General features: G+C 42.3%; 1 protein-coding gene and 1 non-coding gene across 2 annotated transcripts; both read left to right on the forward strand.

Annotated features, from left to right (window-relative positions):
* Positions 1–7,807: 7,807 nt before the first annotated feature.
* RPL30 (ribosomal protein L30) lies at positions 7,808–14,221 on the forward strand. Its single transcript, XM_074944058.1, has 5 exons — positions 7,808–7,888; positions 7,971–8,021; positions 9,165–9,310; positions 11,188–11,318; positions 12,808–14,221. The coding sequence occupies exons 2-5, from the start codon at positions 8,001–8,003 to the stop codon at positions 12,855–12,857; spliced, it is 348 nt and encodes a 115-aa protein (XP_074800159.1). The 5' UTR covers positions 7,808–7,888; positions 7,971–8,000; the 3' UTR covers positions 12,858–14,221.
* On the forward strand, positions 12,344–12,471 carry LOC141983575 (small nucleolar RNA SNORA72). Its single transcript, XR_012638414.1, has one exon. It is a non-coding gene; the product is annotated as a small nucleolar RNA SNORA72 (small nucleolar RNA).
* Positions 14,222–15,100: the final 879 nt, after the last annotated feature.

Raw genomic sequence — 15,100 nt, forward strand, 5'->3', positions numbered from 1 at the left:
TAACCTCATTCTTCTTGCGTATTTTTCCTTTATCAAAATAAGTCCAACAGCTTTTATAAGATGCTCTAAAAATCAGGCTAGTCACACTGATAAAATAAAGATCATGGACCATATTTTTTAAAGAGCAGTTTCCATTTCTGAATGTATAATCCTACCATTTGGGGCTAATTATAACTTCAGGCATAGCCCTGAGCAAGGAGTAGTGTATAAACAGAACAACCCTAGGAGATATTATGACTCAGAGATACACCTCTGAATCACAATGCCTCCCTACTTCAACCTTGCGCCCTGGGTCCTGTACCAGATGTAAAATACTATACCTTCTCCTCACACTGGTTCTGCCACCCTGACAAGAATATCAGTAGGCACATAGCCCCATTTACTCTGTGTGCCTGGACCCAAAGTCTGAATAAATCATGGTAGAGTGGCATTTGGATGTTGGTGTTAAATCCCAGCAGTGGTTCCAGAACAGGTTTTCCAAGTCCCATTTGCGAGTTCCTCCCTCAGCTCAAGGTGACTTGTGCACCACACAGTCTGCCAATCTACCTCCAGGTGAAAGCCAAGGTGGTAGTTACTATCTCCAATGCCCTGAATAGCCTGGCCCAATTTACCTGTGTGATCACCTCTTCCTCGCTGACCCATTGCTATTGGTCCAGTTTTCATGAGAACCCAGTTCACACAGAAATTTACAGAATGGTACATCTCTGATAACATATAGTACATATATATCATTTATATCAATTTTTGACACTACAGGTTTACAGTGTTCAATGTAATTCTTTTCTTTCTTCACTAGAGGGAGTTCTTTTCCATTTTTATTATTTTCTCTCTCAGTTGACCATATGCTACCTGTGACAGCACATATAACCACTATTTCCATTGTATATGCCTCACATTACTGTTATGGAATTACGTCATTATTAGGGCTCCATGTCTGTCACTGAGGTCGTGGAAGTCACGGATTCCATGACTTTCTGCAATCTCCATTACTTCTGCAGCGGCCAGTGTGGCTGACCCCAAGGCCACCCAAGCTGCTTGTTCCAGGACCAGCTGCTCAGGTGGCCCCGGAGACAGCCACACCAGCCACTGCTTGGGCGGACCCCCAGCAGCAGTCCCTGGGCAGCTGGCCGGAGCAGCTGTGGTCCACTGGCCCCCAACAGCTGGTGCCGCTGGCCCAGGGCACCCACCCCTGCAGCTCTCCCGGCAAGATTTAGTCATCGCTATTTTTAGTATAAGTCATGGACAGGTCACAGGCTATGAATTTTTGTTTATTCCCAATGACCTGTCCATGACTTTTACTAAAAATACCCATGACTAAATCGTAGCCTTAGTCATTATTACTTTTTAGGAAATATATACGGAGTACCATCTTTACCGTGATTATCCTATATCACTTTATCATTATTAAAGTAGCATTTAGAAGCTCTGACCAAGATTGGGGGACCATTGTGCAAGATGCTGTACATAACCATTATAGAGAGGGAATAGTAAAAAAACAAACCCATTATTTAGAAGGTCTTAATAGAGAAGACAAACGAAAGATGGGAGAAAAGAAACATCATTCCCTTTTACAGATGGGGAGCTGAGGCACTGAGAGTAATACAAGTTTAGATACTCATCCAATTACAATGAACTTCTACTCTTAGATTTCTCAATAAAGTGACATCGCTGTTCAATAAAAGCCTATGATATCACACATTTTATCCACAGAATCTTCCCCCTCCCCGCTCATCACCCTATCCCCTATTTTAACCCAAAAAGATATATTTCAATTTAAAAAAAAATAAAGGTTATCCTCCCAGTGCATGACTGCACCATACCTACATGAAACTCTTGATTAACATTTCATTAAGATTAGGTAGCAATCATGCAAACATATAGCACATATGATACAGTTCCTCATTACAGTGTATTGCCTACTTTAGATATAAAAATAAAACATATATCCTATTGGTCAAGTAATATTAAAAATTAAGACTCCCTTTGGACCCTCCAAATGCATCCCCCATCCCTGTTATAGGTAACTTAGAAATATGTTGACTCTGATATGGCACCAAATTCAGCTCTTCCTTGACTGGGTTCAACTACCACTGACTTCATGGGGAATTGTGCCCATTTCCACAAACAAAGGCTAAATTTAGCCTCTCTTTTGCACTATAACAAATGAAACTATGATGAGAAAAAATATCAGATACAAAAATGTCAAAATGGGTGAGGAAACTGCTACATATGTATACATAATAAGACTGTAACTAAGGAACATTTATATAGAACTTTTATCTAAATTTATCCCAAAATGCTTCACAGATTGTAAAGATGAAATAGTTCTCCAGGATGATTTTGAGGCAGAGCAATGCTCCATTAAATATTCTAAAGTTTCTGGCTGTCTGACTCTTCTCACAGGGCTCCCCAACCACTGATTTGTTAATGTAGCAGCTTTGACTAGTGCTTTCCTTCCCCATATCATTAGTAAAAGTGCATCAACATTTTTAACCACAGGAAAGTAGAAAGGCCTCCAGGTCATCCCTATCTTGATTGAGATCTGGATCAAATTCACTCTTTTCTCGTGGAACATTTTCTTTCCCCCTCCCTGTAGTACTCATTTCCCACTGCTTAATTCTGAGGACGCTTCAGTGCAAGTGGCTATCTACTAACTGTTTGCCACTGGACCCACAGAATCATAGAAACGTAGGGGTGGAATGGACCTTGACAAGTCATCAAATCCAGCCTCTGGCGCTGTAGCAGGACTCAGTAAACCTAGACCATCCCTGACAGGTGGTGTCCAACTTGTTTTTAAAAGCTTCCAATGATCGGGACTCCACGACCCCCTTAGAAGCCTATTCCAGAGCTTAACTACCCCTATAAGTTAGATATTAGGAAAGGCTTTCTAACTAAGTCACCCTTGCTGCAGATTCAGACCATTACTTCTTGTCCTACCTTCAGTGGACCTGGAGAACAATTGATCACCGTCCAATTTATAGAAACCTGTAACATATCGGAAGCCTATCAGATCCCCCTCGGTCTTCTTTTTACAAGACTAAAAATGTTCAGTTAGCTTTCTTCATAGGTGAGGTTTTAAACCTTTTATTATTTGTGTTACTCTCCTCTGGACTCTTTTCAATTTGACATCTTTCCTAAATTATGATGCCCAGAATTGGACACTGTACTTCAACTGGGGACTCACTAGAGCAGAGTAGAGTGGGACAATTACTTCCTGTCTTACACACAATACTCCTATTAATACACCCCAAAATCATATTAGCCTTTTTTGCAGCTGCACCACATTGTTGAGTCAAATGCAGTTTGTAGTCCACTATAACCCCTAGATACTTTTCAGCAGTACGACCTAGTTAGTTATTCCCCATTTTTTAGCTGTGCATTTAATTTTTCCCTCCTAAATGAAGTACTTTGCATTTGTCTTTTTTGAATTTCACCTTGTTGATTTCATATCAATTCTCCAATTTTTTAAGGTCATTTTGAATTTTAACCCTGTCCTCCAAAGTGCTTGAGGCCTACCAAACCCAGGACTGTATTATCTTACCCAGAGAAGCTATGTGGGGCCAAAGCCTTCCCTTACCTATACCTCTGCCCTCAGCTGAGATGCACCTTTTCCTGGCCACCAAATCTCAACTTCCTCTCTTGTGTGGACCCCAGATTTTCAAGAGAGGCCTTCGTAGGGTACAAAAGGACAGTATCTGGTCGGCAGAGAGACCTGCAGGGGCAGTTAAGCTCCCACTTTTACACAGTAGAGGGATTTTAGTGTTTTTTGTGGCCTTCTATGACCTTAAAGTTGCCCTGGTTTAAAAGTTGTTTATATTAGCTTTCTAAAAAAGGGAAAGCTGTAGGGCACTATATATTGTGACTAATGAATTAAGCTTTAACGCTCCTTGGAGTATGGCCAGTATTGTTATTTTCTTCCTATTAAACAGATGGGGAAAATACAGCATGGAGAGAAGTAGTGATTTACCCAAAGTCACAGGATAGGTGACTAGCAGACCTATAACATAATCTAAGAGCCCTGACTCCTGATTCCCCTATTTTTCATAAAATGTTAGCTGGAAAACATCTCTTCTTTCTTAATTTCATTGCACATGCATTAATGGTCTCTGCAATGTGCTCACTGCTTGCATAAATTAACATAACTGTCTCTATGAATTTGAGGCCCTGATCCTGCAAACACGGGTGTTTAACCTTAAACATGCAAAAAGTTCCACTGAAGTCATATGGGACTACTTGTTTGCTTAAAGTTAAGCACAAAATGTTTGCAGGATTGTCTGGATTAGGAAAAGTGTTCAAGGTTAGGCTGGGTTTAGGACTTGTCAACACTAGAAGGTTTGGCCATTTTAGGAATACCATCACAGTTAAAAGTGGCACCAAAAACCCAGTGTGGTGCAGTTGTACCATTATAAAGTACTTGTACCACTCAATAATAAATAGCTTATTCTGATTTGGGAAGTGGACAGGTCCCACTTCTGGGCAGTGAGGTTGTGGTATGCCTGGTTGTGGGGCATCTCACCACTACCTGCCCTAAATGTGATGCAATCTTGTCTGTGCCCACTGTGGACCAGCTCCTTGAAACCAACAGTCTCTGGCAGCACAAGAATGGCCTTTCAGGCCTCACTCTCCCTAGACAGGTAGCAGTAGGCATACACCAACCCCCAAGTCCTCAGACTGTTCCCAGCAGCGTCCAGCCACTTATCCACTGAACACACTCAGAAATACTAGGCCTGCTTTTCCCAAAGGAAAAGCTTGCAAGCTTGCAAGATTCAACTCCTGATCACCTCTCTGCTTAACACCACAGCACTCAGATTGTATTTATAGTGAAAACAAGAATAAGTTTATCAAAGAACAGAGATTCAAGGGATAGTAAGCACATTGAAAACAAAGGGTTACATGTAAAACAAAATCATAACTTGCTTTCTAGAGACTAAACTTAACAGGTTAGCCTCCAGTCTAAAGAAGTTTCTCGCCCAAAGTTCTCACCATTATTTTCAACCAAACCTGACTGAGACCCCTCTTTCATGAAGTAAGCTCACTGTCCTTTTACTTCCTCATTGAAGAGTTCTTGGGTGTCTTCTTTATCCCCCACATATAGCAGAGCAAATATTTGATGTGCACTTCAAGATACGGTTCTCCTCCCCTTCCATGATTTTTCTCTTACTGTTAGTTTTTTTCTTCGAAACTCTCAAAATCCTTCATTAACATTCAGTACAGACTAGTAATAGGGGACCCTTTGTGAACTATACAATACTTATTTTACATGTGAACAGTCAGCTAGATAAACATTTCTTGTCTGACAGGAAACCTTCACTTTGTCAGTCCTTAGACACAGACTTTATAATAGTGTATATACTTAACTCCTGATACAACATCTGTACATGTGTTTCACAATAATATAGATGACCAATCTGACCCTGGCTTTTATTTGGGAACTCACATGATATTCTTTGGTGAATTAGAATACACACACTAGACTCAGGAGATTGCTGTAACTTCTATGCCCCTCCGCTGTACCCCCTGCCAGCTGACACCAAGAGATTCCTGGGTCATAGGGAGGTTGAGTTGGAGAGAGCCCACACTGCACAGCTTCCTGCTCCGGCCTGTTAGCTCTTGCTAATGTCATGTAAGGCGCAGCCACATGCAGGCAAGTCCCTCTCCCCTGGATGCCCCCTTCTCCAATCTGGGCTGAAGCAAGCCAAATAAAGTGATCTAGCAGGCTGGAGGTGGTCCCCTGGGTTGCCAGTTGCTCATCCCCATTTTAACTGGTTTCTGTAAACAGGGATTTTACACAAAACCGTGCTTGGAGAAACTGTTTAAACCATTTTCTAGAACAAAGGAAACTGTGATCACAGGATCCAGGGGAGAAGGGAAAGGCAGTGGAAAAATCATCACTAAAGAGCAAGAAACAAAAACAAAAAACAGACAGTTAAAGGGGAGTGGAAATTTCCCTTCTTCATCCCTCTGATGTTGAGAGGGCCTTCCAACTAGGAAACTCTAATGAACTGTTTCAGAGTAGTGATTCTGTTGTGTGTTTGCACTAACCCAGGAACCTATCCTTGCAACAAAGCCCGTTGCCAACTGTGTCCACATATCTATTCAGGGGACACCATCATAGGGCCTAAACTCGTCAGCCACACTATCAGAGGCTTGTTCACCTGCACATCTACCAATGTGATAGATGCCATCATGTGCCAGTAATGCCCCTCCGCCATGTACATTGGTCAAACTGGACAGCCTCTACGTAAAAGAATAAATGGACACAAATCAGAAGTCAAGAATTATAACATTCAAAAACCAGTCGGAGAACACTTCAATCTCTTTGGTCACTCGATTACAGACCTAAAAGTTGCAATTCTTCAACAAAAAAAACTTTAAAAACAGACTCCAATAAGAGACTGCTGAATTGGAATTAATTTGCAAACTGGATACATTTCACTTAGGCTTGAATAGAGACTGGGAGTGGATGGGTCATTACACAAAGTAAAACTATTTCCCCTTGTTTATTCCACTCCCCACTGTTCCTCAGAAGTTCTTGTCAACTGCTAGAAATAGCCCACCTTGATTATCACTACAAAAAGTTCTTCTCCCCTCCCTCCCCCCACTCTTCTGCTGGTAATAGCTCACCTTAAGTGACAGGTTTCAGAGTAGCAGCCGTGTTAGTCTGTATTCGCAAAAAGAAACGGAGTACTTGTGGCACCTTAGAGACTAATAAATTTGTTAGTCTCTAAGGTGCCACAAGTACTCCCTTTCTTTTCACCTTAAGTGCGTATGGTAACACCCATTGTTTCATGTTCTCTATGTATATAAATCTCCCCACTGTATTTTCCACTGAATACATCCAATGAAGTGAGCTGTAGCTCACGAAAGCTTATGCTCTTATAAATTTGTTAGTCTCTAAGGTGCCACAAGTACTCCTTTTCTTTTTGCGAATACAGACTAACACGGCTGGTACTCTGAAACCTTAGAGACTAACAAATTTATTAGAGCATAAGCTTTCATGGGTTACAGCCCACTTCATTGGATGCATACAATGGAACATATAGTAAGAAGATATATATAGACACCAACGAGAAACTGCTGAGCTTGAATTAATATGCAAACTAGATACCATTAACCTGGGTTTGAACAGAGACTGGGACTCGCTGTGTCTTTACACGTATTGACTCTATTTCCCCTTGTTAAGTATCCTCACACCTTCTTGTCAACTGTCTAAATGGGCCATCTTGATTACCACTACAAAAGTTTTTTTTTCTCCTCCTGCTAATAATAGCTCCTCTTAATTAATTAGCCTCTTACAGTTTGTATGGCAACTTCCACCTTCTCTGTATATATATTTTCTTACTATAGGTTCCATTATATGCATCCAATGAAGCAGGCCGTAACCCACGAAAGCTTATGCTCTAATAAATTTGTTAGTCTCCAAGGTGCCACAAGTCCTCCTTTTCTTTTTTCTAATGAGCTGGGCCCCTGCCTTTCAGGGCAATCACAGAACAATCCCCGGTCTGGGCTGAGCCAAGCCAAAGGACCAGGCGTCCACAAAATTACTCCCTCTTGTCCCCCCAGCCAGAGAACCAGCCCCTCACCCTGAGCTACTCTCCCCCACCCCACCGGAGCCAGCCCCCTTACAGAGCCCCACCTAAGCTGTTGCTTTCCCCCCCCTTACAGAGCCCCAGGCCCTGCCGCCCAAACAAACCCCTCCCTTCTCCCCACTAGAAAACCCCGCCGACTACTGTCCTCCAGAGTCTGGCGCAGGCGTATTTCAACCCAGAAGGGGCGGAGTTAACTAACGCCTCGCGAGATTTCACGCCGGGCAGCGGGGGGGAAATGCGCTGCATTGTGGGAGGTTCTTCCTTTCTTGTTGCCCGGCCATCTTGGAGGCGCGCCTCGGGTGAGCGGGGCTCTGCGGGGTTGGGCAGGGGCGCTGCGGGCCGGCCGGCACTCGGGACTAACCCTTCCTCCTTGTGTTTCAGCAACCGCCGGACCCGACACGAGGCAGCAACATGGTGGCCGCGAAGAAAACGGTGAGTGAGCGGGGCGGGCCTGGCGCTCACGTGGCGGCGGCGGCAGGAGGCTGCGGAGCGGCCCCGGGGCGCGGGGCAGCCGCCTGGGGGGCGGGGGAGCGGCCAGTGGTCTCCGGGCTGTCCCGGGGGTGGAGGCTTGGGGGGGAACCCAATGAATGAGGGGAGCGGAGCAGGGTGCCCCAAGTCGCTGTGGGAGGCCTCCCCCTGGGCTCCTTCAGCTCGCAGGAGGCGCTGGCGCAGGGCGGTATCGTTCCCTTAGCTGTGTTCGGCTGCCCCTCACCTCGCTCTCCCCTGTGTCTTCCGAGCCCGGGTCGCCTCACGCCCGGCTCTCGCCGTCCGCCCGAGGTTCCCTGGCGTGTCGATATCCTCCCCCGGGGGCTTTGCTAGCTCTGTGCGGTCGGGATGGGTTATTGCCTAATTATTCTAGAACAAAGCGTGGGTGAGGGTCAGTGCATTTCGGCGTCTGCTCTCGTATCTTGCTCTGCCTTGTGATGAGCATTGCTTTTATTTTTGTATGCTTGAAAGTATGGGAGTCATGCTGTAAGATGTCCTCTGTAATTACAAAATTCACTACCTGGTTGCAATATGCTGCAAAGCATTACAGAAAAATCACTTCAGCACCCTGTTAATAGTGATCATTGTCCTAGTTATATTGCATGAAATGTATGTACACAGGACAGGGTCTAATGGTCAGACTGCAATTTAAAATGGGGTAACTTGATGCTTCTTTCTAAACCTGGCTTAGCCTTGGTAAATTGAAAAAGGACCTTTGAATGTAGGATCCCACAAATATGCTGACACTGAAAAGGGTAGGGTCAGGTTGGAAGTTCAGAACAATACAATGTAATTTGTATAGTAGCTTTAAAAATTTTCAGGTAATTTCTCTTTGCATTTAAGAGGTATAAATAAGGGGACTATCTTGAAGTCTGAGGAATGTTGTCATATGATATACAAATTTCTTGTTTTGTTATTGATAAGCTCTTTCTTAACTTCTTGGATATTTAGATATGAGCTACTTCATCTTCTGAACGGTAAATAGTAAAAAGCTTAGTGAACCAAAAGACTTGTTCAGTTAAAGCTCTTTAAAATTGTTCATTCTCTGTGTTAATCTGCATTATTCCATGTATTTCAACTCTGTTACAGAAAAAGTCGTTAGAGTCCATAAACTCAAGGCTTCAACTGGTTATGAAAAGTGGTAAATATGTGCTTGGGTACAAACAGACTCTGAAAATGATTCGGCAGGGCAAAGCCAAGTTGGTCATCCTAGCCAACAACTGTCCTGCTTTGAGGTAGGTACTGTTCTATTGGAAATTGGACTTCCTGAAAACTGCTTTTAGAAAGAAAGATACTTTATCCACATCTGCTTTATGCTGTGCACAGTGTGAACAGTTTTTAGTACAGTGCACTGAACTGTCCTGTCCTAGTTCTACAATGTTATATTTGCTGCAAAATGATGCTGGATCTCTGGTGCAAGTTGCTTGTGCAAACAATGCAGAACTGAGCCTGTAAAGTGCTTTTAAATCATGCTGCCCAGCTTCTGTACAGCAAAGGAAGCTTATATTAAAGAAAAAGTTTCTGCACCTGATATGATTCAAATAATAAGGGTGTAGCAAAGTGGCTGTTATGCAGGTGGAGAAGGAATCCTAAATGGCTTCTATGCCTCTTCCTCTCCCCTCCCCCTTAAATAGCTTCTATGCCTCTTCCTCTCCCCTTCCTATTTTGAAACCTCATGCTGTGTGGGCTGGATCCTGTCTGTCATCAAATAGGGATTTGGTGGCTTTGAAAATAACTTTTTATGAGGAGTTTCAAGATGCAGAAAAGGGATCCAGACCCTGTAGTGGCTGGAGCTATTCGGGTTGCCCGGGGGGGGGGGGGGGGGGGGAAACAGGTTGATGTGGATCTGCATGTAATTTGGATTGCTGGAGGGGACCAGTGGTGGTTGACAAGACCTGCAGCTCATAGAGGCCAAGTGAAAAAGGGGCAAGCTAGGAATGTGAAAGAACTGGACACAATTCACTTTAATGCCTCTGTCACCACCAGAAGCCTAGGTTTCTGCTTCCCTGTCTGCTTAGCATCTGGCCACCTGCCTTCCCCAGCCCTCATCAGTAAGGCTACATTTTAGTCATGGGCATTTTTAGTAAAAGTTATGGATAAGTCACAAGGAGTAAACAAAAATTCATGTCCTCTGACCTGTCCATGAGTTGTACTATATACCCCTGACCAGAGGAGAGTGACCTGGGGGGTCTCTGGGGGGAGCAGCCCGGGGCTACTGCTGGTGAGGGGTGGGGCTGGCAGACTCCCTACCTGGTTCTGCGCAGCTCCCCAGAAGTGGCGATGTCCTTCCCTCAGCTCCTAAGTGGAGGTGTGGCCAGGCAACTCTGCTTTGCCCTGAGCACCAGCTCCGTGGTTCCCATTGGCTGGGAACCATGGCAGTGCCTGCAGGTGGATTAGGAGCTGGAGGAGGGACATGATGCTGTTTCTGTGGAGCCCCACCGAGGTAAGTGCTGCCCTGATTCCTCACCCCTCTCGTACACAACCCCCAGTCCTGAGCCTCCTTCCACACCCAAACCCCTGCAGCTGCTGGGGGGGGGAGGGAGTGCGGTGGCGCGAAACTGCCCCTGCAGCGGCCAGGCCCTGGGCCAGTCGCTGCTGGGGCAGAAGTTAGAGGTCCTGGAAAGTCACGGAATCCATGATGTCTGTGACAAACTCGCAGCCTTACTCATCAGCTACAGGTTCCAGTGACCAACCCATCAAGTAGTCCTGTTCACTCCCACTCCCTGTCAGCAGTCTACTTTTGCATCTCCTGTCAGCCCTTTTTCCCTGTACGAAGGAGCCTACCTGCTATTTGAGCAGCTCTTGAGGCCTTTCTTGGAAAAGACATCTGCACTAACCAGAGCTGCCAAACCCCGTTCCTGTCTAACAGAATCAGACTCCTATATCCAAAAGCTGTGATTGGGAAGTCAGGCTCCCCTTGGGGGAAAGATGGTGACTGCCCCCCAACACACACCTCAAGTGGAAGAATAAAACTAACTTCACTGCTCAATAATCTAAAACTTTGGAAGTGTAGTTAGGATTCAAACTGGTCTAATAATGTCCCATTGAAGGATTCATCTGATGGGAATGAGTGAGTGTACCATTTTCTGATACATAGTTTCTTAATTCTTAGAAAATCAGAGATTGAGTACTATGCTATGTTGGCAAAGACTGGTGTGCATCACTACAGCGGCAACAATATTGAGTTGGGTACAGCATGTGGAAAATACTACAGAGTGTGCACGCTGGCTATCATTGATCCAGGTATGTGTTCTAGCGTCTTTTGCTTCTATACGACTCCATCACCACAAAACATTAATTGGATTTGCCATTCTGTTTAATACCAGGATCCAGGGCCTGGACAGGACTTCCATGACACAGAACATTAAAAACAAAAAACCAGCATATTTTCTTTATTGGGCTTGCTTCACCTCGGCAAGCTATTTTTCCCACCAGGAATGGGGATCTTTAGAATACTTTGGCCAGTTGATATGGCTTGGAAATATGATCTCTAATTCAGTTTTTCTTATTGGACATCTAACCTTGAAAGTGAACAGGATTGCTAAATGCTCTAATCTGGGGTTCTCAAACGGGGAGTCGGGACCCCTCAGGGGGTTGTGAGCTGTCAGCCTCCAGCCCAAATGCTGCTTTGCCTCCAGCATTTATAATGGTGTTAAATTAAAAACACATTTTTATATATTTACCGGGGGGGTGTTCACTCAAAGGCTTGCTGTGTGAAAGGGATCACCAGTTAAAAAAAAGTTTGCGAACCCCTGTTCTAACCTTTCTCATTTTAAATGATTGGTGTCAGCAGTGAACAAAGATAATTACCATTGGCTGGTGGTATCTCTGGGCCTAAAGGCTGACTGTTATAACCTCTAAGATGAACACTCTTAATTAAGCAGTTTCTTGTCTGTATTTACCCCAAAGTATCTTTAAACATAGTCTATTTAGATGGTGCCTTGTTTAGTTGCTGCTTTGTCAGCCACTTTGAATGGCTGCTTAAAGATGGATTTCACTACATTTCTAGATGTAACTCTGCTGAGTTGTCCTTGAGTGACCATTTGAATTTTCACTAGTTATATCTGCTTATTGTGCGTATGATATGAATACAGTATATTTTGCTCTCAAACTAATTCCAGCAAAATCTAATTTATAACCTGCTGCTTCAGGTTTGACTTGTGAATAACTCTTTTAATATAGTTACATGCAACACTTTCATTTTTAGTTGTATAATTTAGCTCTCAAGTCTGTATAGTATCTCTGCTTTTGAGTTGGTATTTCATATACTGCAAATATTGTCACTATCCTATATTTCAATGATCAGGCTAGTCACTTGCTATATTAAAATTCTGCAATGTGTCCTCAGGACTTGCTTGTTTCTCTAGTTCTGTGTTTTTAATGGCTAGTGATGTGTATTTGTCATTGTGTTGTACATTAGTATAATTTATATAGAAACAGCTTTGACATCTTGTTTTTTAAAAGGAAAACATTTCAGAGATTATTAATAGAGACCATACTCAGAAGTATACTATCCTTCAAAACTATTTGTTGGTGCCAACACTTGAGTTTTTAATTTAATGTGATGTAACTTGGCTTTTGAAAATTCTAACAGACTTTTAAGTGGAAGATATTGGTCATTGTGGAATGGCAAACTTAAAATCGCTTCCAAATAGTTGTCCTGTATTTGTAAATGGATTTTGCTGTAGCCCCTTTCCTGAGATTTGAATATGGTTTATTTTCCCATTTACAGGCGATTCTGACATCATTAGAAGCATGCCAGAGCAGACCACTGAGAAGTAAAAGCTGGAGAGCTGTCATCCTTTCTATAATAAAACTGGTTACAGACTTGTTTTAAAAAAAACCCTGTATTTTGTATTAATTTATACTGTTTCAGGCACAAGTGTGCAAATAGAGACTGATTACCATGACTGTGCCTCCTTTTCTGTTAGAAAAGTGTTCTACAAAAAACAGTCTAAAACTTTCCAAAGGCTTTGGATTTGAATAGGGCAAGTAGAATAAGAATCCCTGAAAATCCTAATAGTTTGCTTTATTTTGTGTGGTTAATTCAAGAGGAGTAGGACATAAAACAGCCTAAAAACTTAATCTTAATTTCATTTGATGTAAGTCTGAGGTAGGTAAGCAAAGGGAGTGGTTGAGAGAATTTTGTTTAAACATATATAGAAGGAAGAGGCTTATTTGAACTAAAATTAATTCTTTTTTTAAGATCCAGGAAAGAGATGAGACTAGTTTTTTCATTCCCAGGGGAGTGTTGGAATTATTTATGTAGGGTATAATTTAACCATAAATCCTTCATTAAATCCAAAGACTGAATGGTATTTATAAAATTGCTCTAAATGTGCCTAAAAAGCCTAAACAGCAAGCAATTTACTACATTCCAGGAGTAACAAAACATAAGCATTTGATCAAGATGCTTACAAATGGTCTAGGGAGGCATCTCTGGCTTTAGCCCTGTATTGGTCAGCTCAGCTTGGTCAGGTAGGTATTAGCAGTGAATCCTTGAAGAGTTTACTTTTTTTATAATGCTTTTAATAAACGTGATATTACCAATTATCAGACCTTACCTAAGGCCAGATGGAGTTTCTTCTATAGCCTGTTATTTATTGCACCTGGTACCCAATTAAGAGGTTTTTTTGCTTTAGCCCAAACCTTAAATGAGATAACACTGGTATTTTGAAGGGTCACTGCAAATTTGACACAACTCTTATGGTTTCATTCTTTTTGGTTTCATGTTTTGGGTCTATTCATGCTAATATCCCTACTCAATTGAAAACCCTAGTTCACCCAAATCTAATGTGGGCCTATATTTCTAAAGGGAGAATTCATTTCAGTGTATTAAAATAGCGCTTATAAAATCTAAGCGACAGTGAGATACAGGGTTTTTTTTAAGTGACTAGGCTGAGTGCCCAACTTGAGACGACATAAAGGGACTTCTTTTTTTAGAAAGTACTATGCATTCCATCTGCAGATCCTTTTTTTAAAGGAGATTTATTCAGATCACTAGTTATGCTTGAAAATGTTGGTCTCTGCTTATGGACAGGGACCATCTTTCTCTGAAGCCCTGATCATTGGTGCTATTTTAATACAAATTAGGAGTATTTAGAAGTGAGAGGTCAGCTCTCTGCAGGCATCTAGTAAAAAGAATACACAATAACAAATACAATTTCTCTCATAGGTGGTTTCAGCTTTTCAGCAATGTATCTTTAATAGAGCCATACAAAATACACTTTACTACAATTCTGTGTATGTGTATTTCCCCTTTTGATGTATGCTGAATCAGTCATGGATTATTAATAAATCTGTTCTGAACTGTAAGAATCTTTACAAGTGACATCCATTAGTCCCAATAAAACCTGAAGGAAGTTACTTAACTAAATCCTGTGATACTGGAAGAATTAACCCCATTGATCTTTGAATCTCTGTATTAGGATCCTCTCAAGAGGAAGTTTTATTTTAAAAATGATTTTGAAAGTAAAATTTGCCTGTTTAAATTCCCATTATTTAAATTGGACACCACTTAGTTTGTATGCTAGATGTCAGTTAATCCATTACCTGTACTTAAACATTCTGAGATTTAAAGTTCTGGGAAGGTGGGAGAGCAGGATCCATCAGCCACCATATTTGTTCAATTATAGGCATATTTGCATTTTTTGTGCATCTATAAACTCCCATGAGCACATACTAATATCGAACAACAAACTCTTCATGTATGCTAGGAAGCACGTAAGATGAAACTGCACTCAGTTCCCTGTTCTAGAAAGGGGGGTGTGTGAGCTAAAGGTCAGATTTGAAACCTCTTACTTACATAGAGCTTTAGTTAAGTTTTCTTTGACCAGTCTGAAAAACTAATGGATCTTTAGCAAAAACCAATATTGGATGCAGAATTGTTTGCAGTCTAACAGCGTGATTACAGAATCCCATCACTTACTGCTTCAGTCTAGTTTCAGAGACTGTTGTAACACAGTCATATTTTTCTTTACCAGTTAGCATGTTGCAAGGGGAGACTTGTTTTAAGAATTTGAGTC

Source organism: Natator depressus, chromosome 2 (assembly GCF_965152275.1).
Source record: "Natator depressus isolate rNatDep1 chromosome 2, rNatDep2.hap1, whole genome shotgun sequence".
Lineage (NCBI taxonomy): Eukaryota > Metazoa > Chordata > Testudines > Cheloniidae > Natator > Natator depressus.

Excerpts from the sequence above, each read along its gene's own strand:
- RPL30 (XM_074944058.1), top strand. The coding sequence starts at position 8,001 with ATGGTGGCCGCGAAGAAAACG. Across the intron at positions 8,022-9,164 it reads TGGTGGCCGCGAAGAAAACG|AAAAAGTCGTTAGAGTCCAT; the intron begins GTGAGTGAGCGG and ends ACTCTGTTACAG. Across the intron at positions 11,319-12,807 it reads GCTGGCTATCATTGATCCAG|GCGATTCTGACATCATTAGA; the intron begins GTATGTGTTCTA and ends TCCCATTTACAG.